Source organism: Lonchura striata, chromosome 3 (genome assembly GCF_050655825.1).
Source record: "Lonchura striata isolate lonStrDom1 chromosome 3, ASM5065582v1, whole genome shotgun sequence".
Taxonomy (NCBI): Eukaryota; Metazoa; Chordata; class Aves; order Passeriformes; family Estrildidae; genus Lonchura; species Lonchura striata.
Window position 1 is genome coordinate 61070830 of NC_140705.1, and position 27475 is coordinate 61098304.

The 27475-nt window shown below is 40.8% G+C and overlaps 1 protein-coding gene across 4 annotated transcripts in view; it reads right to left on the bottom strand.

Annotated features, from left to right (window-relative positions):
- Positions 1-27181, bottom strand: part of PHACTR2 (phosphatase and actin regulator 2) — a 134230-nt gene extending 107049 nt beyond the window's left edge. Inside the window, exon 1 of one of the 4 annotated variants that reach the window (XR_014954271.1) lies at positions 26974-27180. Coding sequence is in view for 3 of the 4 variants with exons in the window: in XM_021540414.3 (XP_021396089.2) it covers positions 26974-27118 (145 nt within the window). In the remaining variant the exon portion in view is untranslated. Of the gene's footprint in view, positions 1-26973 lie in introns of all 4 variants that reach the window. The other 3 variants (XM_021540414.3, XM_021540419.3, XM_085576679.1) reach the window with 3 other exon arrangements.
- Between the last annotated feature and the right edge of the window lie 294 nt (positions 27182-27475).

A 27475-nucleotide genomic window follows, 5' to 3' on the forward strand; every position in this document is an offset into this window, starting at 1 on the left:
ACTGATTAAGAAGTGGAAAGAATCAATGGCTGAGAGCTAAAGTCATCAGCAAGAGTGGAGAATATCTAGGGCATACTGGATATATTTTGTATTTCCAGAAAGGAAGCGCTTGGAGGGCTAAGGAGAGACTAAAGATTAGAGATCTGTCACACTTCATATTAAGCTTCTATTTATAAGTGGCTTATAAAGAGCTTATAAAAAATAGAAGTTAACATAAGCATGTTGCATTAGTACATGTCACAGATAGCTACAACCACACTAACACAAAGAGTTAAAGATGACCAGTAAGGAGTTTATTCATTTGCTAGATCCTTTATCAGTTAATGACAATTGATTAATGTGCCAATTTGGGTAATTGGTTAATGTGCATTTGGTGAAATCCCAGTTGCAGAGGAGCACTAAACTGGAGGCTGTGTGATGGCCATCTGATAAAGGCAATCACTTTTCTCCAGTTCCTCTGTGGGAAAGAGCTGCCTGTCGAGTGCTGGGTTCCTGGAGAAAAGAGAAAAAGCACAGGCTCTTGGCATGTCTTTAAAGCCCCACATGTCCTGGAGAGAGCTAGGGGATGTACTGCAGAGCTGGCAGCCTGCTCAGGAGAGAAAGGCAAAGGATTGTGCCTTTGTGCTAGGATGCTACTGCTCTACTATGGAGCCAACCAAGGGACCAGCAAGCTGCCTTTGTGAAAAGAAGAGATGTCTTGGTTTGAGATGGGGCTCTGCAGAACTGCAAATCCTACAGGTGCCAGTGCTCAAACAGCACTGAGGGATGGTGGCAAAGCCACTGCAGGGCACAAGGACAGATATCTTAAATCCCACCAAGTATGCAAATATCTTGTGCTTACTAAAATTAAGAGAGATTGGTTTTGAATCCAACTTGTTTGCTTTGAGTTTCACTGGAAGCTGGAATTGGGCAGCTCTGCACTTGAGAGGCCACCAGGCAATGGTGCAGCTATAGGAAACCAGTCCTTGTGGCTGGGGAATACTGGTGGGCAACTCCCCCTGCCAGAGACCCCAAAGGAAGATGCAAAGCTGCACCTACACAGACCTCAAGGAAGTGAAGAGCTCCAGACAGTGACTATTTCTGTGTGCAGAGCACTCTGAGTGTGCGTGCCATGGCTGAACCTCAACTGCAGGGCAGCTGGGCTTCATGGTGTCCTTCAGGGTGCTGGTCCCTCAGTCACACAGATGAAAAGACCTACAGGAGCACACCACAGCTTCCTTCCTGCCCACATGCACAGGTTTCCTTCCAAATATGCCCTGGAAGAGGCTAATGTGTACCCAGGTCCCTGCCTGACACGCAATTCAGATTCATAGCTTCAAATCAACTAAGGATCAGTATTGTAAGGTGCTAACTAGAGTATAGGAAGTCCAAATTGGAACAGCTTGATAAGCATTGAGTTTGGGTGCTTCATCATGGCTGTGTGACAGAACTATTAATGAAATTAACTGTTATTGGAATTTATTAGCTCTTGAAAGCTAACTATAAATGGAAATTTCATATGAAATTTGAATCAAAAGTATCTCAACAGGAAACTTCAAAAAAGAGACAGCTTTACAAAGTATGTGAATTGGGGTGGATTTAAAAAAAATTATAGGTAATTAGACTATTGCATAGAAATCAACAGGTGTGTATGATCAGGTGCCATTGTTGCAGGATTAAAGCAATGTTGGCCTGACTGAACATGGGAGAAAAGAAAGATACAGATAATTGAAGGAATTCAACAATAAATTCCTTCATGAGAATGTGATTGTTATTTAGAAGTAAAATATACATATATTCCAGGCATACATTTACCTAATTTGTGAGTACAGAGTAACCCCATCACAATACACAGTTGCATGACACCAAAATGACTCAGTCTTTTTAAGGATAATTTTAGGTAAGGGCTAAGAAAATCAGATCTGCACAGGTGCAAACTTTCTCTTCATCTTAAAAAAATCTCATTCTCCATCAAACAGTATCCTGGTTTTCTTCACCTGTGAGGTGGTCATGTCTAACAATCCATTTCAGCCATAGGCACCTGGGCTCAATTCCTTGTTCATCCTGACTTTGTGCAGTCTCCTCCAACATCTGACCTAGGAACAGCTCGTACCCTGCTCACTTCCCACACCTCAGCTTGTGAGGATAAACACGCTGGAGGTTGTGTGAGACCCCAGTGTAGAGCTAGGAGCTGATGAAGTCACTAACCCAGATAATCAGGGCCAGTCTCGGGCAAAGAAAGCATTACAGGGTACATTCGTAGCACTGCTAATTACACAGAACCCTAATGATCCTGTCTCCAATATACCTGATGTACACAGCCTGCTGCAGCAATGACATTTCACTCCCTGGAAAATCAATGAGGATTCATGGAGGCACAGAAATCTGCCCAGGTAAGCAGCTAATAGAGAGATCAGGGTAAACAGAGACCTCAGTGCCCAGCCATCAAAAACACTTGGAGTTAACAAACCTGCAGAATCGATGGACAGCTTCAGCTGTGGTGTTTCCAATCATGACAGAGATGCCTGAGAACACATTTAGAAAATGTGAAATCTGGCTCCGTTCAGTGCACATTTGTCACTGCAAAGATCTGATTCTGTGAGATGCCATTTCGGGCAAAATGTTTCACTTCCCTTTCACTGTGTCTGTTTCTTCCCACACAGAAATCATCAGGCAGGTGTCTCTGGGATAAGCTATACTTGTTTTTAGTTGCTGTGGGTTTGAATAGTCATCGTCAATACTCTAAATAGACAACTTCATGCAATTCTTGTAAGTATCCACCAAGCCCCAGGGCAACAGCTGTGCTGAGCTCAGCTGTGTTGAGGGTCTGTAGCCCTCCAGAAGGTATTTCTTTCTCTGAAGTGCCTGTCCATCTGGTGAGGTGGTTTCACTGGGAGGGAAGGAAGGCCACTTTGAGACGGTATGTGAATAACAGCAAAAGATCTGCACTTTGCTACAGACATATCCCAGTAACAGAGATTGATGCTTGTCACAAAGTGGCTTTGGTGCTCATGAACTGCACCAAATCCGTAATTAGTCTATAACATGTCTGTAAATACGAAGTTGCTAGATACACATTCTGCAGGATTTATGTATATGAAAACTGTCTCTGGCACGTTCTTGGAAATTACTAGGCAAAAGGGAAAACCTCTTGAGGATATGCTGGACAGTATGCATGGTATAAGCTTCCCTGGGTAGGGGCTGAGGATTTAGCAAAGTGCAGAAGCAACCTCTAGCAGAAGCCTTCCCTAAGCCTCACTAACGATTCCCAGCATTGTTGGGAAAAGGTTTTGCCAAATGCGTTTTCCCTGCCTTACAAAGTCAGAAGATTTGAGAGCAGGACAGTTACAAGGATGCTCTTTTCCTGGGAAGAAGCTCCAGTTCAACCTGGAAATGTTGTTAATACCAGCTGTAATTGCAGAGAGTGCAATTTGTTTTGCTGAGCAAACAGCAGGAGCCTCTTGTTCCCCAGGAAAACTTTATCCTTGAACAGCCCAGGCAGATGCAATGATTCTGACTCTTGCTGAAAGCTGCAAGGGGAGAAGCAACACCTCTGAAGTCAACAGATTTAAACTGAGAAAACAAGTAGAGAGTGGGATCCAGACAGCAATATGGGGTCGTTGTAGGTGGGGAGTTTCACAGCACAGATGGGTTTTCAGAGGGAGCAGGAAGGGGCTGGGCACATGTTGAGCTCGGTACAGAGAGAGTGGCAGGGCTGAGTGAGAGGAGAGACAGAGGAAGTGGGAGGGGAAAGCAGGGACATGAAGACAGGTCAAGAAAAAGCTTTCGGCATATCGTAGAGAGGGGAGCTCAGCAGGAGATAAAAGCATGGACAAGAAAAACATCTCTAAATACCTGATTCTTTAAGAAAATTGTAATTTTTTTTCGGAATCCCAGATTTTAGAGAATTCATGTCTACAAAGCAACATGGTATGTGTTCAGTTTGAAATACCTGAAAAAATAAACACAAGGTTTTCCTCTTTAGCTTTCTCACTGCTTCCTTTACAGAGGCTTTGCATGTGCCTAACTGCCTACCCAGTCCTGGAAATCTTAAGAGGATTTCTTGGATTTGGATATGCTTGAATGAATTGTGCCTGGCATGGCCAAAAGTAAATATATATTAACTATGTGCTGGTGTCACCATGAGCACAGCTGCATGGTTGGTGATGGGGCCTCATAAACAAGATGTCTAATGGCTTGAAGCATTTTTACTACTATTAAACCAGCTCAGAACTATTGGCAGGCTGTCTGCCTTCAGAAAACAATTTCATCTACTCAGAGTCAGGTCTAATTGACATGCTGGTGAAAATGCCTCAAGTCGCAGACTTGTCTGTGCTCCATCCTCCCTCATAGCCAGCCATTACTTCTGCATCGTTTGCGTCATCTTGCCCTCTCATGAGCACATATCCACACACAACCTAAGCTGTGGTTATTCCTCTGTGTTCTGCCCTTTCTGTAAGTCAGACCCTCAAACTGTGCCATGTACCAGCTTCAGAGGGAAGTTCTGTAGATCTGAAACTGCCACACGTCTTCCCCCAAACTGCCAAGCATTTGCTGTCAGAATCAAAATATGCCCTTCTGTTTGCTTTTCACAGTCTCCTAAAATTAGAAATAACTTTGAAAAGGAAATGGCTACCAAAGGGGTTAGGGCTGTGATTTGTGAAGGTCCAGAAGCTGTATTTTCCTCTCTGTCAGAAAACTGGGTAAGTGTTCCAGGTGAAAGGCTACAAGACCTGGGCAGCCATTTACAGTGCCTGGCGTGGGTGTTCATGCATTAATATAACATATTGCTCACATAAATTAATGCTGTCAAGCAAACCGAAATAACCTCTCTCCCTTTCTCTTTAAATATCACAAACAAATGCTTTGAAACAAGTTATTATTCCTATGGAAACAGAGGAGCTCCAATCAAAACCTTACCTCATGGCATGGTCTTTGCTAAGGCCCAGAGTGCTAAGCTAAATCAGTTATAGAAAATAGGGAAAATAGTTCAAAATAAGAATTTTTCAGTGCAATTTTAAAGTATCAGGCTGCTATAATCCTCAGTATTATATGATTATAACAAGGAATAAAAAATTTGCTTCCACATGTCCACAGAAATAGTTCCACACTCAAACTCCATCGTATGGGCTGTGGGCTTTTCACACCTGAGCCAGACAGTTACAGAGCCTGTTACAAAATGTGCTGACTTTGGAAATCTAACAACATCTTTAAATGTTCTGAAACCATTATAATATTTGACCAGATGAGTATTTGCCTTAGAACAGATTTGCTATAAAGAGGCCAAGCTGAAGTTCTGCATACAGTGACAGCCAATTTTGGACCTCAGTTTGTCTCTGTCTTGACCATACTGAGCCTGGTGTGGTGGCACCTTGATCTCAGCATTTGGCTTCATCAGGATGGTAACAGAAGCAAAAATACTTCAGCCTTCTACTGCAATGCGAAAAGTGAACACACTTTTGAGTCATAGGGGCCAGGGCACCAAGAAGAAACAAAATGCCTTTTACTCTGTCAGTGGAAGTTACAATAAAAAACTGATTGAAAACTGAGACTAAGCATGCTCAAAGTAAAAACATGTATCTATTGCAACAGCAAATGTGATTAAGTTACCAAGGCTATCAGTGGATTTTCTGTCTCTGGAGGTCATTGCATCAGGACTACATGTCTTTCTGGATGACGACAGTAAAACACAAGTTACTGAAATCAACAAAAGTGTTAATGGGCATAATTTAAGGGCTTGTATCACAAAGTCAGACCTAATAACCCCTCTGGCATTAGTGCCATGAATCTATGTAAAAATGGCAGTCTTCATTATCCTTGCTGAAGTAAAATGTCAGACCTTTATCATGCCTTAATGACTGCATATAATAGATTTACAGAACATTTTACCCTACTCTTTATCTTGGGACCTTATTCTTACTTTCTGCCCCCCACTTTTCCTCGACTCTTCTGCAGATTTTTCTCTTGCAATCTTGTGTGCAATAAAAAGAGAGGGATTTTAACCTCACTGAGAGGCATAAACATAGCTCTATTTCTATTTTCCCTTAAAATCTGCTAACAGATAATCCAGTAAAGAAAAAAACAAGGAAAGACAATATATCCTGGTCTGAAGATCTGAAGTGACATCAACTTACAGTGAAGCTGACAGCAAAACTTCCACTTCAGTCAGGCCAGGACTTTGGACATAAAACATGTGACCACACCTATGTTAAGGATAGGGAAGATTCTGTGTGTTTCAGTTTGTTTTAAGTAGTGTGAGTGAAAATACATCAATAAAGTCTTAGGCAATGGAATAGAAGACTACATTTAAGATATTTACTGGCATTTGTCTTAACCCTGTCTCTCAGCTGAAGTAAAATTTAGGCAAGGAAGACCTAGATAACAATCACTTAAATGTCAAATGCCACCCTTAGGAAAATGAACAAATAAATACCAAGAGAGAAAAAGTTTTTGAAACTCCAAAGGCTGACAAACAAATGCTAGTGTGCTGTACATGATGCACTGTACATTTAGCCAGACAAACTCAACTGTCTCTTTGGAGATTAATGTTTTGTAACTAAATTTTTGAGACACAAATCTGAGCAGATATAAACTGGAAACAAACAGAGCACACACTTGACAAGATGCACTACAAAGAAGTATAACTTCAGCTTGTTACCTTGCTGTCTCTTCCCTCCTGGTACTGCTAGTTATCATACAGATCTTGCCACAAACTTGTATTGCTTTTGAACTCCATAATGTACATTGTTAAAGTAAAATCCATCATCCAGAAGTGACCATCAAATAAAAGACCACTCTTCGGTACTGACAGATATTATGTGATAGTTGGAAAGGAGAATGGCAGAAGAGCCTAACTAAAGCAGAGTGAAAAACACTCCTTGAACAGGTTTTCCTAAATGACTTAAAAAAATATCTCTTTACCTATATTTATCTATTAATTTACTATGTATTTTACCATATTGGGACTGAATTCTCAATTAATCACAACTTCTGTTACACATAGAAGGGACTTCTTTACATAGTCATAGTCCAAGCTATGTTACGCACATGAGCAATCAGTATCTGCACCAGGCCTGATGGAATTACGTCTCATCTCTTCAAGCTCAGGGTTACTATTACTTCAGTCCTTGGGTTTCCATGGAGTTGCAATGATTGCTTTCCTCCTTCACTGGCAGGAGCTCAAGCTGAATGGTCTGTGTAACTGTGAAGAGTGCCCAGCATGCCTGAACGGGGTCTGTCTGTGTTCTGCCAGTAGAGACCCCTGAAACAAAACATCTTTTTTTCTGTATCTATTTCTCCTGCTCTTTCCTGACTCGGAAGGAGAGATTTATGATTGAAAACTGTCTGCATGATCAGCCTCCTCAAGGGATCCAGCTGGACTAGAATCACAGTTCCAGATATTGTACAAGGTGCTTCACACTCACAACAAAGGATATTTCTTTTAAATGACTAACAGTCAGAGATTGACTTCACCTATTCAAGTGCAGAAAGTGTGGTGAATTGATTGCTGGTGTATGTGTAATTTAACTCTCAGCACTCTGATCCGTTAGAGGAATGTCTGATCAATTTGACTTCTGCTCAACGCCTGTCCTGAACTGCTTTAGGTGCCACATAGAGGACCACTTTAGCTTGTACAGCTTGATGATATTCTAATACCAGCAACAAAACAGATGCTCAAATGCACCTCAAAGGTACTGAAAGGATGGGCATATTTTAATTATTATAAAACACATATTTTACCTGCAGAAGCTCATAAACAACACCAGTTATTGTAATCTTATTTGGTAGCTAGTGTGCTTGCCAGAACTTCCTGTAAAATGTGTGTGACAAACACAGAGCCTAGCAGATATCAGCAAAGTACATCAGGCAAACTGGCAAGCTGGAGATGTGCCACATGCAGGTGTTGGGAAAACACGCATTAGAAAGAGTTTGCTTCTACTGAATGAATAGACAAAGTAAATATTTTCCATTTCAGGATGTTACTGTGTCACCATAGGCTGTACTTTTGTTAGGCCACAGCTAGCCAGTATAGCAGAAGTGAAACCCTGAAGCCAGTTCAGGTCATAATGCTGATAATTCAGCATCCCAAACCTTTTTATTCTGAGCCAAAACTCCAACTGTACTCCACTGTAGCATGGAGCAAGAGGATAAACTACTGCTTATACAACAACATAAAAATTTCCAGTGCTGAAAGGTGTACTATAATGAAACCAATAACATGTTGTAAATCTGGTTTAGACTGCTTGGTTACTTTGCACAGAAGTGTGCATATCTGGGGAAGAAAGGTAGAAGGACCTTCTGCATGTGCCTAACTTGACCAAAGAGGCAACAAGGAAGCCAGGGAAACTGTGGAAATACACACCAAGGAAAACTATGACCAAACACCAGCTGAAAAAGACTGTGCTGCTAACAATGAAATGATGCCCTTTTGTTTGACTCCTGCTTTTGGGAAACAGACTTGGTGTATTGACAGATGAAGAAATTGAAGATATTTCTGTTTCTAGTATCAGTTTGTCATCCTAAGCAAAACAGCACATAAAGTTGTGTGAAAGTTCAAAAAGGGGTCAAATCCACATGGCAAATTGGTTTTTGCAATTTCTTGCCTTCCTTAGCTGTTGCCCAAACCACCCTGTTTATTGTAACATGCCTTTCACCTAGACATCCCTTCCCAGAGTGTCATGCAAGGCCATTTAATCCCTTTTGTGGCAAACAAGTCAGCACTCTTTTCCTGGGGTGGTAATAAATGTAAAAAGAACTCCAAAGTGACACTTGTATGGCATTGTTCCTTTTCTTTTCCCTGTACAATAGCACCCACTGGCAGTTGCAGTGCCTATTTTGTGCACAATTTGGGATGCTGCAATTAACTTCTGAACACAAGTCTTCCCATAAAAGCACCAACAAAGGGGAAGGAGGGAAATTATGCATCCTGCCTCATTTATTTCTAAATATAACAACATTTCATCAAGAACATGATGCTTGAATTTGCCTGGAGAGCATATTTAGATACTTCAGGGAAAGGTGCCCTCTTGAGAGCAAGAAGAAAAAGCTCACTAAAGCTGGTGGTTGAGTATTTCAGAGCTATGTTGTCCTTCTCTTCGCATTGCAGGGTGGTGAGAAGTTTAAGCTTCTTTCCTTCAATAAGAAAGAGACTACTATACAAGGAAGCTGACAACAAAGTATTTGAAATATTTTTATTTACCTTATTAAGAGTGGTTTGATTATTAAAATATAATGAATTTGAGATAGCTATTTTATGCTATTGTATTTTTTTTTTTTTTGTTACTGAGGCCAGCCTGGACAATGGGATTACAATGAAGATTGTTCCTCCTTGATTCCTCATTTTCCATCATGATTTTAAAGCACAGGTGTGCCATCTCTTAACAATTTCCTTTCTCCAATTTGCATTCAGTTTAGCAGTGTAGGTAAATGGCACAATCACATGCAGTCATAATCTCACAACTCTTCTGGAGTACAAGCTGGGCCAGGGATTGCCCCATGAAAGATCCAGCAGGAGATGCCTTTTTGGACTGACAGAAAACTACAGACACATTTTTGAGAACAATTTATCAAACTGTTGTACTCTTACTTCATGAAGATAACATCTAGGCCATGTTTCCATGACACTGATTTCTGAACTAGACCTGTCCACAAATACAGGACAGGTCTAGTTTAATATATATACAAGTTTAATAATTACATTGATATTTTATAAAGGAAATGTTGATTGAAATAGATAAACATTAATGTGCTTAGTCAGAACATGAAGATTCTCTGCTATATATCTCCCACAGGTTTTTAAGTCCAAATCCCTTTGCAAGTAGGCCAAATAGTCAATCTAAAAGGAAGAATTTGGGTATTACATTTGTTCTAAGGTTGCAACAAGCAATGTAGTAGACCACCCTTTAATTGTATGTTAGGTCAATGTTTTATCTGAATTCAAACCAAATTAGTGCATAATTTTAAAATTAATTTTAAACCCCAGATCAAACAATCAACCAATCAATGAAAAAGCCTAAATAAAACAAACAATCCCCAAACCAAAACAGCAACAACAAAAAAAACCCACACAAAATTAAAAAAAAAAAAAAACACAACAAAAAAGAAAAGGAAAAAAAAAAAAAAAAAAAGAAGGATAAAACCCCTTGTGGTTTTCATCCTGGCATAAGAATATGATCAATTACACATTTCAAGACTAGATGGAATTACACCATGAAATCTCCCCCAGAGTCCAGGAAGGAAGAATTTCTACCACCCTGCTCTAGAAACAGAGCCTGCTCCAAAGTCTTCAGAAAACCCGCAGCAATCCTAGGTATTCTTGAGCCACTGGAGCTGAAACACACCAAGAGTTTCTTTTGGATGCTGTGGAGTGAAGGAGCTTTGGCTCCTTAGTCTTGCAGATGCTGCAGTGGATGCTCAGGCATAGCAGGAAGAGTGTGACAGCTCAAGACTTGTACTCACCTGGGACCTGGTTAAGAAGAGCTACTTAAAGGCTTTTTTTTTTTTTAAAGACTCTCCCTCTCTCTCCTTATTCACCTGTACGTATATGTGGGAGATGGCCAGGACTTAGAAATGTAATTTTACTGACATGGATTACATTCTATCAAATGACACAGTCATTTTTCACTGAGTCACTTTTTATTATAATTTCAGGCAGTATTGAATAAATAACAGAGAAATGTTTTGATAAGTGAGTAAGAGTGCTCTTTTCATGTTTCATTTGGTGATATGTCATGGGAAAACTGCTTTAGCTTACTTTTAGTCATATATTTACTATCTATAATCTTTATTGTTTCATGTAGAAAAAAATTTCTGTTGCAGATGGACTGGTATACATGAAAACTTTGACGATATCTTTGATACTTATCAGCTGTATATGAACCACTTAACCTTACTGTGGGTTGGTTTTTTTCATGAAATACACTCTAAAAGAAAAATCTACCATGCCCTTCTCTTCCAAGAATAAAAGAAAATAAACTGAAAAAAGAAAAAAGGAAAACAAAATTTTCCTTCCATAAAACTGTTTTGAGGTTGGAAAGAATGACTGATGTCTCTCTTTTAGGCTTCTGGAGAAAGTCTTTTCAATGCTGGAATTTCTAGGCTGGGAGAAGGAATGACTATTTTCAGCCTCATTCAGTCTAGTCAGGGGATTCTGCATCTGCCCTTAGAGCTGCATACACCAAATCTAAATGCCTACCAGGCCAGGAAGACATCAGGGTACCTAAGTGCACGATGCTAATCAAGGCCAAAATATATTTCTGAACACATTTTATATAGATGCAATTTTTTGATTTAGAAAATAGTACTTCAGGTTCAGCACACAGAGAAATTTTAATCCAATTATTTTAATGATTTCTTTCTCAGAAGACTACGTAATAAAGGTGCAACTCAGACTGAGAGTCTGATTTTGCAAACTGGCTGTGGACTAGGGTCAAAGCACTCTGCACAAATACTGGAAAACCTGGTACTAATTAAAGCCAGATTCCTACATAAAGGATCAATAGTCAAGTGTGCAACAGGCTGCTGGCAAAAAAATAAGAGCTTCTGTTAGTTTCCAAACAACACAGACAACAGACCTTGCTCCCCTGCTCCTCAGCAGTTTCTTGGACAGATCAATACAGAACTCACAAGCCCTGACCAAAGTACATCACAATCGATACGACAGGGAGATCCAATTTCACCAGCACAACTGATAATGTCAAGCTTGCAGCATTACCTTGGCTGAGGGGAGAGCAAAGGCGGATAGTAACATTTTGTGTTTTTTAAATAGACATTTTATAGATTAAAAAAAAAAAGGGGGGGGGGGGGGGAAGAAGGGAGCATTAGGAAGTTTAAAATGCTGACACACCATCCCCATCCCATCCCACTCTAGCTTTAAAGTGCTTTTAAGGACACTTAAGGCACTGAAATTAATGAAGACCCAGATGTGACTTCCTCTGGGAAGGAGCAGAAACCAGGCAAAACCAGCTGAGGGCAATCTGCTGCAGATCACTGCCTATAAACAAGCCTATATTTCAGATCCTGACTGCGGGTAGGTGCCGGATCCGGGCAAAAGCCCAGCGCAGAGGCAGGCTGTGCAGCTCAGCATCACCAGCGCTCCATCTAGTGCAGCAGCCTCTCACAGCAGCTCCTCCCGGGCACCCAGAGCCGCTCCCCAGCAGCCCCTGGCAGGGCAGCCGGCAGGGGAAGGCACCTCACCGAGCTGTGCAGGTGAGACATGAGGGGAGGCACAGCGGATGGGTCGGAAGGCAGAGGGGGAATTTGGGAGCGCACGGTGTGAGGCATGCAGGTGTGTGACTGGACTCAGGGGAAGCTTTTTGGGTGGTGATAAGGCAAGATGCTGCAGTAATTACATGAAGAGTGCTCTTAGACATGAAGTCCTATCAAAAATTACTAGAGTAAGGAAGATGTAACAAAACAGGAGGCATAAGGTATAATCTACCTGGGCAATATATTCTGTTTTGACCATATATCAATGAACATAACCATACTCACAAAACCCAAAGAGCCTGGCTTTTCCAAATTTTTCTATTTCCATCCTCCAGCAGGAAGGTCACAGAAGCTGTTTGGCCTTGTAGAACAGGAAACAGCACAAACAATAGCAGAAGAAATCTCCATTGCCTTACACCTTCATTACACAGGGAAAGAATTAAAAGATTGCTCATATAGGTGATTATTTTTTCAGGTAATTACTATAATGCAAACAAATTGTTTAAAGCCACCAACCCAGTCATTTGCTGCTTTTTGTCAATATTTTCCACTTCCTCCACAGACCTGTTGGAAAATCTCAGTCTATGGACCATTCTCGTATCTATAGCAGAGCAGAACTGGAGCTGGTAAGGGTCCAGCACATCATCTCTGCTGGCCACCACAGATGGACTCCTACAGTAATTGCTGCTAGATGAAGAACATCCCTACTTTTCCCACACTTGGTGGACATCATAATACAAAAGACCTGGAGAATAAAGATTTTCCACTGAACAAGAATCCAAGATGCTGAGCCAAAAGGTCATTTGTTGGAGATAAAGTGAAAGAAGCAGAGCAAAAACAATGGATTTTTCTATATAAATCATTTGCTCTGTTTGTGGACATAAGGGAAGACCAACATAAAAAAAAAGGTATCAAAAATTTCAGTGAAGTAATTTCTTCTGTTTCTGATGGGGATCTTTCACATTTTAAACCATTTCAATTTTTCTTTGCTATATGAGTCAGTACTTTTTCATCTTGATTTCTCCTGGCCCTTCCTACTCATCTTGGTACTATAATAAAAGGCCTAGTTGTGTGGAGGGAGATGATACTGCTCACACCAGAGAAGAAAAGCTAGTGTACTTCTCTCTCCCTCTCACATGCAGCAGAGGAAGTCAGTCACAGATAATCATGGACAATCCCATCATCTTTCTCTCCTTACCTGAGTAACAAGGAGCTGAAGCAGGGCTCTCCTCCCATGAGGAGATCCTCTTCTCTGAAGGTTGGCTGCCTGTAGACTCCCACATCACCAAGTGAACCTTCATAGGGCTTTCACAGGATAAAGGTAGAAGCTGTTGTGTATTTTTACATCCTATGGATTTGCTGTAGAGGATTTGTACTTGTTCTTTGTCTCATTTCCTTTGGAAAACAATCTTACATTTATTTTGATCCTTATTGACCCTGGCCAATCAGAAAACCTGTTAATGCATCTCATCCCTGTTAATGCATCTGATCCCTGCTTACATCAGGATTTTCTTAAGAGGCTGGAAGTGAAAAATGCCAGTCTGCTCCCAAAGGGACTTTTGCCTTCTACAGAATTATGATATTTAACTTCAGGTCACCTCATCTTCATAAAGTGTTGTAAAGAAGCCCTCCTGGGATAAAAGCTGTAGCAATCCATTCCATCCCAAACCTTTGCTTTGACCCTTTGAAGTCAATAGCTGCACTGCCAACCACAAGTGCGCCAACATAATGAATCAAGCCTCCAGGAACATGGAGATGCAATAGAAAGCATATTATAACTTCTCTTGGAATAAAAAAAGAACAGTAGTTTTTCTGCCTCTTTGTCCAAACCTCTGAATGCCCAGGCATGGGAAAATTGTGTTTTCAGAAGTTTTCAACACCAAAGAAGTCCAGCAGCCACTGGAGGGAAAAAAATCCACAACTGAGAATGCGACAGTAAGAGCCAAACCAAAACAATGTTAAGCACTGGAAAGCCACAATGAAGTCACGAGGCAGTAGCCTCCACTGGCAGTGCACTCCTGCATTTCAGAGGGGGCTGCACAGCACCTGACAGTGAAGCTTGGGTGGGATGCAGTCACAGTGATGGCTTGGCTGGACCTCTCTGGCTTAGCCTGGGTGGCATCCTCCACTGAAGGATGCTTGGTCTACTGGAAACACTGCATCTCCTCCTGTTCTCAAAGCCAGTGCATTTGTGGAGAGATCAAAAAGTCTGTATTATCTAATTACACTACTTCAAATCATAGAAATGGGAGGGAAAGATGACAGCATAGATTCAAGAGGGAAAGGAAAAGGGTGCCCAGCCCCTTCTCCTTCCATGGCAATCTCAAAGTGCAGTGACAGAAACCTGTTTCCCTCTTCTTCAGCATTCTCTTGGAGATACTCAATAGCTACCAAGCAGCTCCTACCTTCCCTGTGGCTGGGTACCTGTATTTTCTAGCAGAGAAAGTAAGGCCCCACCAGTCTGATGTTCATATTTCAGTCATTTAGAAAAACATCACTTAAATGAACCGGACTGAACTGAAGCTGGGTAGCTATTTTTTCATACATACACGTTATCATACCTAAGAGCTCTGCAGTGCCTATGTACAGAGCACCCTTGACGTGCTCTTCTTCCTTGTGTGCCATGAATTCCCAGCAGAAGAATCTGTATTGCAATTTTACATAAAAAACCCAAAACACTAATAAAACCATCCTGCAGTTCTGCAGCAGCATTTATTTCAGTGCCTGCTATCCACATGATCCAGCCAATGTTCAGTGCTATTATAGAAATTCCAGGGCTCAGAGAAATCCACTTAGGGACATTACATCACTCAGACTGGAACAGAGGAGAAGTATTTCATTAAAAGACAAACAAGGAATTTTGGTTCCTTGAACCATACCAGTCTTTATCCTACAGGAATCTTCAACACCAGAGTAAATCTCACTAGACATCCCCAGATATCTGGCATCTACCAAATATCATTGAATTTGGCTTCTGATTTTTCCCTGGTATAATTATGAGATTGGCCAACTCACTTTTACAGGAATCCCAAATTGCTGAAAAAAAGGTCACTCTTACAACTCTAATAGATTAAGCTCACATTAACAAATGAAGCACAGACTACTGCAAAGTGCGCATATTTTGATAGCTGTTATTGACATGTAAAATTATTAACTTGGATATCATTTGAATGTATTTTTTTTAAATCCAGTCCTCCTTAGAAATGTGCATAATTTGAAGGATCTTATTCTGAGTCTGAGAGAGATGCATACTGCCTTTTGCAGAGTTCTTTCTGGACTTTCCCCCTCTCTCCTTTTATTATGATAATCAATATTTGCATGAAAATATTTTGGATCAAATATCTTTTCATACATTATATGCATGAAGTTTAGTTTTCTGGAGCTTATTTTCTCTGTGGGTCATATATAACTGAGAGAAGTTCATTGAAGCAGAAGTGTGGAGTTCTAATAAATATTAGAATTCACTTCATTAATTGGTGCCTGAATTAAAATCTCTTTGATATCTTTAAAGAAGGTGATGGTCTTTGAAAGCAGACTAAGCTTGTTTATTTAAAGTACTTCTCACTGGCAAAACCCCATTGCCTGGAATTCATCTAAATATTCTAAATATTCAAACAAAGTAATCTAAATATATATTTATCTTATGCTTAGGATAAAACTGTGTGAAACAAAACTCATCAAAATACTAAGAGCAGATTTGGCTTTGCCCTTTCATTTTGCTTATCCAATTGTCAGTTATTTATTTGCTGCTTGAGAGAATTCCTTTCCATCTCTTTCACTTCTGTCTGCTTTTAAAGGAGGTAGAGAGAACACCCTGCCACTGAGTGTGGGTCATGGATGTGGCTCTTCTATCCACTAACAAAGCAAGAACCATCTTTATTTCCTTTGCCCAGCGAGTCTGCCAGATGGATGGATTGTATACTCAGTCCTCTATCCCTCTGCTGTCATCCCTGAGCCTAAACACAGCAATAAAAAACCAAACAAAAAAATCCAAACACTCATGACTGCCAAAGACCCTACTCGTTATTGCTGCAAAAAGTTTACTTTCACTTACTTTGTAGTATGTTTCCAGCTCTAGTTTTAAGTGCTTCCAGCACTTAAGAGAGAGCAACTTTCACTGTTCCTTCTGGGAGGCCATTCCCCAGCCCAATAAATCTCACTCCCAAGAAATTTTAGACATCCCTCCTGTGCTTACAGTGCTTTTCCAATCTTGGCCTATCATGAGTGGAACAAATATCTTTTTCCCCATAGGGTTTATATAATAACACAATAAAGTTGCAAAAACTGTGCACACCACTGAGTTACTTTGACTCACCAGAAATTTATGGGATAACAACTTCTATGTTGCCAGCAAGACATAATTTAAAATCTCAATAAATTACAAATTTCTACTGAAATGCAAAGCCATCCAGAACAGACAACATTATTACAAACTTCATAGAACACATAGGAAAAGAAGCATGGAAAATCTTTAAACTGCTGACACCAAGGTAAAGTCTGATGGGCTGCTTCCCCCCTGTATTTAGCAGACTGGTTACACATGTCTTGCCAGCACTCACTCTGTCTGTGATGTTTTCTTTCTCTTTTTAAAAGACCAGCAAGTGAGTTGTTTTAAAAATTATAAAAAGAAGTGCTTTGGTTGCATTTGACTTTATCCAGCTTAAATTAAAAGTGATTTCAAAGTAATGCCTTAGCTGCTGTTAGGCAATTACTGGGTGTACTATCTTCCTTCAGCCAAGGAGAGGCAAACCTGTGGAGCCACCTGGCACTGAGTGAAGGGCAAAAAAAAAAAAAACCAAAACAAACCAACAAACCAACAAACCAACAAAAAACCAAAAAAACCCCATGGAAATTTCAAGGGGGGGAAGCTTTCTTACAAGGTCTAGTGATCATCAGGACAGTTATTTGATACAGAGCCAAAAAAGGGGCAGGCAGCAGCACATCCAAAATCCTGAAGTCTTTTGCCCATATAGCTGAAAGGAAGTCATTCGCTCTGCTCATTCCCGCCAGGCCTGGCAAGTGCTGCACTGCAAGGGTGCAGCCTGCAGAGTTCCTTTCAGGCAGACCACTGAATGCAGGAGTGTGTACAATGCCCTCATTTACCCTGTGGCCAGCGATAAACATCCTGCACCCCAGAGAGACTGCTGGCTTGCCAGCTGAAATCACCTACAAAATTGCACACATATTCACCAGTTTGCTTTAAGAAGATCTCATTTGACAAATCCTAAGATGACCAGCTAATTATGAGAAAGCACTGGAAATGACTGCATCATTTTTTTTTTTAAAGTCTTTTCCCAAAATGATTTTTGCTATTTGTAGATCAAATGCCATTGTTTATCTCAACTTCTAAAGAAAGGCAAAATTCATAGCAGATTTGTCTCCAAATACTTAAATAGCTGGCAGACTTGTTTATATTTGCTATTCACTAAAATTAACATGATGTGAAATTTGCCACTCAGTTTTGTTTGCAGGAAGGCACCATGATTTTTTAAAAAATGCTATGAACTCAAAAGTCAGACAGCTGGAAGAAAGATGCCATGATCTTGGAGAGGTGTAATTCTCTCTCTTGGCTCACTACTAAGGATATAGAGTGAGAGTCTACTCAGAAACACAGACAGAGGTACCATAAACTTGTGTAACAAAGGCAGCTTTGCCATGCTTCATCCTTGGAACTGGAGCAGTTCTTATCATGGTTTGGGATGTCCTCTAGTCCCTGATCAATTACTCTGGCTCTGGCTGTCTAAGCAAAATAACATATTTCAAATCCAATTCTTCTGAGCTTGCCAAAACTGCTTTAAATCAGAATAAAAATCAGAATTATGTCTTGCAAGACTCTGCCTTTTTGTGCTGCGCCTTGGTATCAATAATCTTTTTTCAGATAAAAAAGTCACAGTTTCATTGGTGGCTTAAACCACAACATTTACTGTCCGCCCTGACACTGGGCAAGAGAGGGTTTAAATTAAAAAGTGGCAAGCAGATGACTGCTAATTATCCTTTCACTCATAAAGTTTAAATATAGCTGCCTGTGTTTGAACACAATGAAGGTCTGCAATTAGGGCACATTCAATTGCAAATGCACCACAACCCCTCTTTACTGTGCCTGTAGATGATGCAAAACAATACCTCGATACCAATTCTACTTAGTGGCTGTAATTTTCTTCAGTAATGTGTGTATTAGTCACAGATATACGTTAAAAGCTGTCATCCTACCCCAAAACCAAGAAAAGCAAACATATGTTGGAATTCATCCCCTTACGGGCCTCCAATTATTGGTGTCAGTGCTTGGCATCACTGTTGGTTTATCATCTTATTGTAAAACTTCCATACCTTCTCTCTGTGAGTTCTCAGGGGCAGCTCCTCACAACACTGACTCCTTTTCTCTTCCTTCTGCACGGCTGGCTGACTCCCTCCTGTCCCCTGCAGCACATACTAACCCTTGCTGTTCCTAGCACAACCACCCGGCCCTTACTCCTCACAGGAACACAACCATCCAACTCTGCCTCGAGCAGCTAATCCACTCTCTTCTAACACCCATCTCATTCGACACAGCTGTGACCTATTAAGGGCAGGCTGTTCCTACCCTTTGGTAATTAGGACAGCTGCAACTCCTCAGGGTCGAGATTGCCTTCAGCACTATCTCTATTCTCTCACAATCCATCCTCCCACAAACACACACACTCTGGAGGGAGAGCTTTGCTCAACATGCTCTTTACAGTCCGGTCCTATGATGTATTCAAAATCCTTATTCTGTCAAGAAGGCATTTGAACCTTTTGATGTCCAATAATTTGTAAAGGAATCTGGCAGTGGTTAACCCTTGCCTTGGAATGGTGTACACATGATGGACAGGATCCCTTAGGGGAATCACATTTCTGTGGTAGGGAAATTCTGGCACTCCTCTGCTGCTTTAATTCTGCTTCCTGATCCCCAAACTAGAAGAAAAAACCTTACTCTGAAAATCTGTATCGTGAGAAGTTACAGAAACCTCCGTTAATTTTTTGAAGTGACAATTTACCATTTTCAAATTTTTTGTCAGATATTTCTCCTGAAAATTAAGAAATATGCCTGAAATCAGAATAATTTCTACAGAAAAAAAGTTGATTTTCACAAAACTCTTATTTTATCAGGAAAAAACTGTACTCAAAGAAACTTAGGCTAACTTAATAACTTTATTTAAAGTAAGGATGATGCCAGAGTTCACGTTTTCTGATCCTTGCCACTGTGCTGAGCTTTATCTTAGAAAGACTGTGAAGCACTTCTCCTTAATTCCTAATACTCAGCAACCCTTCCTTTTAGAGCTTTTAGGAGATCTTTTACCCTTTCCCAATGAATTCTTAACACTGAAGGAATCTCTGCTTGGCCCGTACAAATTCTGACCTTTATCTCTCTGTGACAGAAAATAAACTTACTGTTTATTTACTTGATGTTATTAATTGCAGGCTATTGCATTATTATTTTATACACTTAATGTCATTAATTTGAGGTTCCTAGTCCCTTCACATATCAGTGCATTAGACACGGATGGGCTGGATACAACAACCTCACATGTACCTAACCAGACCTTGACAGAGGATCACCTAAAGTGATGTGTAGGCTATCAACACAATATAAACTACATTAACTGGAAGCTATGGAGAATGCAGAAATTAAGTTAGAGGGGAGTGAAAAACTGGGCATAAGGTGAAAGGAAGAAAGGAAGAAAGACTCTTATTTCCAGTATAGTTTAGTTAGGAACAACCTGGTAAATGTGCCAAAACAGAGCTAATGACTGATGAATCCATCTAGGAGAAATAGTATGTGGTGCTGTGCAACTGGGCAAATTCCCAAGTGGGAGCCACCACAATTTGTGTGTGAGGCTCAAACCATGCCTGAAGTCAAAGGGAAACAAAAAGCAACTGATTTTAATGGGAGTCCACTCTCTCTAAACAAATTTTCTCTGGATACTGTAAATTGTGCAAACATTAGAAAATGTGGGCCAAGCTACAAAACATTTAATTCAAAATAACTGTTAAATGCTACATTGTCTGAAAAAATATATTAAATATATTATAATTATTTTGAATAGTTTTAAATTGTTTCATCTCATGTGAAGTGTCACCATGCTGCCATCTGTGGCTGAAGGCTTCCTCTTCCACATTTCCCTCCCAGCCCCGCTCTGTTAGCTCCTGTATTTCTCTGAACAGAGCCAAGTGTGAGAAATGTGAAGGGCAATGCAGGATGTGTCAGAAGCATGTATGAATCATGAGAGAAATGGAAGAGGGTAGAAAAGTGTCTCATCAGCAAAGGATGCAGTGGTTGCAGCTGCCCTTTAGCTCCTCTGTGGAGCACTCTGTCCACCTGAGAGCGTGGCCGGCTTGTGAAGCACAGCGGCTTTGCAGCTTCAGGCTGCATTCAAGCAGAGCCAACACCTCTGAGCCCATTATACTAAATCCTTGATACTGATAAAATTTACTAATATTTCACTGTTTCAAAACTCAAAAATCATGACAACATCTAAGGCACAAACAGAATTTGTACAACACACCATCTTCAAAACCTCACGATGGGGAACAAGTTTTCTCAGCTCACCACCAAGGGAAGTGTTGACTGCCTACAAACTCTGCTTGCATTTCAGGAAGATCACACTGCTTTCCACATGAATAAAGAGCAAGGGTAACCCTTGTTGTGGTAGGGTTTAAGACTGACAATTTTGAAGATAAAGTGAGAAGTGAATGAACTCAGAACACTGAAGTCAGGATTTTCTATTTCCTTCTGGATATTTTTCCTTTTGTGCCACTCAGTTTGTACCTGAGGAAAACCAATTTCTGCATTTGTTAAAAGCAGCAACATGCTAGGTAAAATGCTAGGGGAAAAGGAAGAAAAATAAAAGATTAACACTAAAAATATGTTTGCTTTATGATAAAGCACATTCAATGAGAGTTAGTGAAAATTCAGAAACATAACTAGTACTGGTGTTATTGAAAGCTGAAATCTTACAGGATTTCTGGCACTGGAAATATTCTGATTTCAAAAAGCCTAAATAATTTTTTAAAAACATCTAAATTCTTCACAAACCTTTAAAAAACCTGCTAATTCTCCCCAACCTTTTGACCCTAAATTGGGCCTGCTTTTTTAGAAAACAATAGCAAAAAGAGAAGGACATACAGGAGTGGGGTGGGAAAGAAAGATAAACTATTTTTGCTAATGAAGGATTTGGCTAATGAAACATTTAGTTTTTACAACCAACAAAAAAGCTTTTTTGGAAGAAGTTGCTTACATTCACTAAGAGAAGAAGAATAATTTTTCTTCAGCTATTCTTTGAATCAGTTTTCAGCCTTCATACTTGACATGTGGTCTGATATTAAGTGGTTACTTGCTAGGAGCCACAGAGCAGCAGGAAGTGCTAAATGCCAAAGGGCCTTGAGAAACTAAAACACACTCAGAAACAAACCACTGAGCAGATCTCACCATCAGCTACTGGTCTAGCTGCTGCAAAACATGTATTAAATACTCTGCTGCAGTTGTTTGGAGTTAAATTTCTACTTAGCCAACCATGAAGATTATCATCACATGTAATTATTTTTTTCAAGCCCAAGCCCAAGTCTGAATATATTATTGTAAAAGAAACTGTGCCATGTGTAAATGGCATGTAGAACACATGGTTTATATTTGTAAACCATGGTATTCCCAGGGTTTCCCCTTTCATGCTTAATCAGGCTGGGCTAATAAGAAGAACCTACTCCAGTAATTCTGCAAGAGTTGGTGGGGAATAATGTCTTTTAGTCCAGCATAAAACAAGCAGCTTCTTATTTTTGCATATTTTGGTATAAACTCATATTAGAAAAGGCTGACTGTATTCTGACACATGCTTCTTCTCTATATGCCCATCTAATTTATAAACTGACCTATTTATCAGGAAGAGTTGCACTTTGTCAGGGTATGCAGTACAAATGGTTCCTATTTTTTTCCTCAGCATTGTTCTGAAACTACAAGTTACATGTAAGGTTAACCAGAATGGGATTTAACATTACAAGATGATGGCCTAAATAGATGATTACAAAGTAGCTTCTTCAATTCTATAAGCATGAGTCAAATTGCATTTGGTTATGCTTGCTGCCTCTTCCTGATTGTTTAAATTTTAAAATTGATGCAAAAATATTAATGTGAACTTAGGACAGGATGCACTAACTCTTGGAAATGTCCTAGTCAGGATGAGTTGAGTTTCTAAATACCCCAAAATTATTATTTGTCTTAACTTCTACTATTGATTTCTACCAAAACTTGTCTGCCTTGGCCTTCTTGCAAAATTCTGTACTTCAATTTATGCTGTAAACAAGTCCTACCTAATATGATGGAGAATCATGTTTTCTCATAACTCCCATATTTTCATAAAATGTCTTAAAATCAGCTGCTTTTATTGTGTTCTCTCACAGCATGAATATTCTCCCTCATCAACCCTATCTTAGGACTGAAAAACAACCTTTTCCTAGCTCCCAGAGAGCTTGGTAGGGCTCTTTCTTTGTGTATATGGAAACTGGAATCTGTAGTTATTTGGGGAAATACAAGTCCAGAAGGAAATACAGGCACATGTTAACAGCTACCTATCTATCCACCCAAAATTGGCCTTTTTCCCTAGATTCCATGCTCCCAGACAATCAGGTAAATGACTAGAGCATATTCTGGGTTTTACCCTTTCTAGATTCTCATACCTTCGGCTGTCAAAAATGTGTCCTTTGCATCAACCAGAGAATTTTTTTTCAATAAAAAGAGAATCTGACATTTGTTAAGCTTGCAAAGTGGGAGATCTAATCATGAAAAACTTAAGTAAGTCAAAAATCATAAATTTTCTTCTCATATAGTATCAGCCATTTTGATGCTCTGATCACTACAAGAAAACTTACCCATTTCTTCACTTACTGGGGATTTTTAAGCAATGTTTTCACTCACTCTAATTTGGAGTCAGCAGCAGATGGCATCATAGATGCCATAGATCATTATCATTTTTAATAAATTAACCCACAAAAATACCCCAAATCGTCCTGGGATGTACAAGTTTTGAGACAGGACTGCCATTTACATTCAGGCTTTAATTTTCTTCTTTAACCCAACATCTGGGCTATAGCCTAAGATACTGATGAATTGCTGTCTGAATTCTTAGGTAGGTTTTTTTTGTCTGTCATCAGAAGAGCTCAAAGAACCCCATGAAAGAAATGGAAAGATGTGGGACGAGATCACCTCTCCACCTGAAAGGCGCATTTCTTACTAATGGAACAAATTATCTTGCTGCCAGAGAGTGAGACCTCAAGAGAAACTGCAACAATATGAAAGCATCAATCCCAGAGCAGAGAGATGGGTGGTTTTCTGACTTCTGATCTGAGCAGTAAAGTTCCCTTTTCACCAAGACGTACCTCACCACAGACCTCGCCACCTTCGGAACAAAGTGCAAGGGTGTACAATAAAACCCACAACACTAAAAAGAGAGCAAACTGGAAACTGTCTGCACGGACATGCAGATAAATGCAGATAAAGAGCAGGCACCGTAGCAGTGGAGATTGGTGCCTGAGGGCTGTCACAAAGAGAACCACTGCCACTGCTTTGCCATCAGATGTGATGTGAAACAGCACCTCTTCCACCCTGCAACCCAGGACCCACAGCTCGTGCTGAGAGCAACCTTCAGCCCCATAACCACCAAATCTAGGTTTTGGATGAGTTCTGGGAAATCATTTGAATAGGGTCTTTTTTTTCCAATTGCAGTTCCGTCCCCATCTGTGTTGGACATATTAAGAAACTCGACTAACTTTATCCACCTTTAAGGTGGGTTTAAATCTAGTCACTAAACATGGAAGACTGTTTAAAGGTGCATAATTCAAGCAGCTTTCTGCAAGTGGCTCTGGTGTTGGCCTGAAATTTTAGAAGAGTATGTTTTTCTTCACTCATCTCCTTCAGATGTTCTGACAAACCAGCCAATTGTCAGCTGGGGCATACCACAACGTTGAAGTGATGCACAAGCTATGTCTGCCACAGAGGTTTGGAACTTTGCTAACATTACACTTTTTCTCTAAATCAAAATTCTTGATCATGCCACCCATGCTCGTGATGAGTATTACTTTATCCCTCCTAGGAGCTTACCACAAATAGAAAGGCCTGACAAAACAGTGGATGGAGGTGTAGCCAGAAAGGGAAATGAAGTCATCTTCTACCACTAGCACTAAAAGAAAAGGTCAGCTTTAAGAAGAAAATCCTGAAAATATATTGTCCTCACATACTGGATGGCAGCTAATGAAGTGAGATGCTGTGAAGTGATACCAGGAAGTTGCTTCTGTCAGTGTATAAAAACAGCAGAAGGAGTGGGGCTAAGAAAGCATAGACAGCATAAACATGGGGACCACCCGACCAGCCTCACAGCACTATCAAGATACATACAGTACTGACCTAGAATAATAAACAGATGCATTTTATGAACTACTGCCAAAGCTGCTTTTAAAAAAGCCATTATATTTCCCCTAGTTAGAAGAGTCTCTAAAAGTATTGCCTTTTAATAGATCCTGCATTGAGAATGGTGGATCAGGAGGTGGTAAAATAAATGACAGTGTGAACCTCTACAGGGGTACCAACCCATCACTGAAGGAGTATGAGGAGACAACATCTTCTCAGCACAACTCAAGTCACATTCTAGAAAATAGAAACAAACATGCAACAGAAGCTGACAACAGTTGCAAGTGACTCAGTCACAGAACAGGCATAAAGCAAGCATTTTGCAGGTTATTTAAAATGCAAATTGTTCTTCTATACACCCAGCTGTTGGAGTACAGGTAACATCTGATGTAAATGAGTCACCTACTTTAATCAAATGATATGGCTAGAGAAAAAGGTAGAAGCAAAAATAATGACTCATGTTTCTTCACATTTCTGTCCCCATTACAGCTGTTCTCCAGGTTAGTAGGGGAATGAAAAAGCAGGTTATTTTAATTGCACCTCAGTATAAAACCAATTCTCTTACTACCATATTAAAAATTAAACAGCTTTGCATCTTTAATGCATACTTTCCTTTTTGAAGACAGTTGTGTGGCCATATTTAAGTGTTTTTGTTGTGTCCAGTGCGCAACTGGAAAGAAAGATACAGGAAGCAGCAAGGAAGAAAATACACAATTAAAGAAAATATGACCAAAAAAAAAAAAAAATAGAAAGAAAGCAACACTTGTTCCTTACTGGCAGGAAGCACATTCTCAAAATTAAAACAAAAAATCAAGTCAGGCAATAAGAATGCTAAAATATCATGTGTAAGAACTACAAATAACAACATATCTTTGAAAACAGTCATTTTACCTCCACTAGATTTGCCCGTCTCTCATAATGAACGCAGCTCATTGTCAGTAGTCTTTGTACTTAAGCCACAAACCAACACATTGATATGGTCTACACTGATACGGTCTCAATCTTGTCAGCCTTTATGGTGATCCCTCTGTGGGGATCTCTCTGGATCCAGGGGTGTACTCATCCAGTCACAGGGCATTGCTCATGCAGCACTCTCCAGGCAATGCTGAAATACACCTTACACCTAAAAGTAGTCCTTTCTGAAGCACTAGAACCTCCTCCCTCCTCCCTATTCCAAATGTCCTTCACCATAACTTTTAAGCAGGCACAGAAAAAGGTAGACCAGAAAATCATACAGAAAATGGCAGAGAGTTGTTTTTGCTAGCGGCCTCTGGCCCCATAAGCTGAATCTACTTGCTCCTATGTGACTAAGCAAGTTTTCCCTCTCTCTTCATCAGGCAGGCATAGCTGTATACTTGATCTCCTCCAAGCAAATGTTCTGCTTCATCTTAAGATTCCCTAAGGAACAAACATAAGAGAACATTGTGGTCCATTGCAGGCCCAACCACACACTGCACTGTCCTGTGCTGCAGCAGACGAGGTCCCTCAGTGCACTCCGGAGCTTCCCTGGTGGTGTTTCATGGGTACCTCTGTGCAGCAGTGCGTGAGCGCATCCAAAATACCAGCATCGCTGGGTGTGTGTGCCTACAGACTTCTTCTAATCAACAGAGCAGGGCTGATTTGCAACTGGGCAAGCACACATTTTCAAAATGTGCTCAAGCCCTATGGAGACCAGAATTTCATTTTCCTTAGTGCCCTACCTCAGGAAACAGACTGAGTAAAGCACAGCCCAGCCACTCTGGCAACTTTCAAGTCTCTGCACTGTAAACTAGGACCCTTACTTCCTCTCATTTTATACAGCAAAGCTTCTCCAAATCCTGCAGGAAGCCTACTCTGTCCCAAAGGGCCAGCTTCCACCCCCAGTCATCCAGTGTGCACTTACAGGGATTGACTCCTGAGGGAAGATGGTGAGATTCTGACTTACACATTGGCTTTTCTCACTTATTAAAATCCCAAAGCAGATACAAGGGAACGAGATAAAATTCTGACACGAAGTTGAAACGTAATGTGTGAAGCAGCAAAATGAGGGGTTTTGATGTCCTTTCAATACACCCTGAAGTTTTCCTGGCAATTTTCTGCCCTTGCAGTCAGAGATGCTTTGGCAAATGGGTGTGCAGCCACAATGCTACCAGGATTCATTCATACATTTGTGTGAACATGGGTATAAAAACCTGGAACTCTCCAAACATCTTATCAAGGAGAAGATCAAGCACCACGTACCCCAGAAATCCACACCGCTGGCCACCGAGAGAAGACAAGTCCTACGTCTGGGAGAGCAGAACGGGCTATCGGCGAGGATGTCTTTCCCCAAATCCCCAAATTCAGCTCGGCTCTGAGGTCTCGGACACAAGGACCCTTCCCTCCCTCCCCCTTACCTGAGCCGCCCACGTTGGACCGCAGCAGGCAGGTCCTGCGGGAGAAGGAGAAGGAGGAGATGTCGCTTTGGGAGCGGCCGCGGGGACCGGGCAAGGACCAGACGGGCAGCGGTGCTGTCCCGCTGCTCCCTGGCCTTTCAGCCATCGTCGACGGGCAGCCGAGAACGGCAGGGAGGAGAGAAGAGGAGGGAGAGAGGCGGCGAGGGAGGGGACAGGGAAAGTTTGCAGAGGAAGAGCCGCCCCTCTCCTCCGACCGCCCCGCCGGGACGCCGGCGGCGATTTTGGGTCTCTGTGAACATAAATTTTGTGTTTGAACAGGAGCAAAGCAAAGTGGGTTTGCGGGTTGGGCGCGCGGATGCACCCATCCCTCAGGGTGTCTTCATGCTCCCGCCATTGCCATCTCTCGGGGGAAAAAAAGGGGAAAAAAAGGATAAGAGAATCAGTTAAAAAGAGCCGAGTAACCCACACCGCCACTTCTGTTTTGTGTAACAGGGTGCCCTCT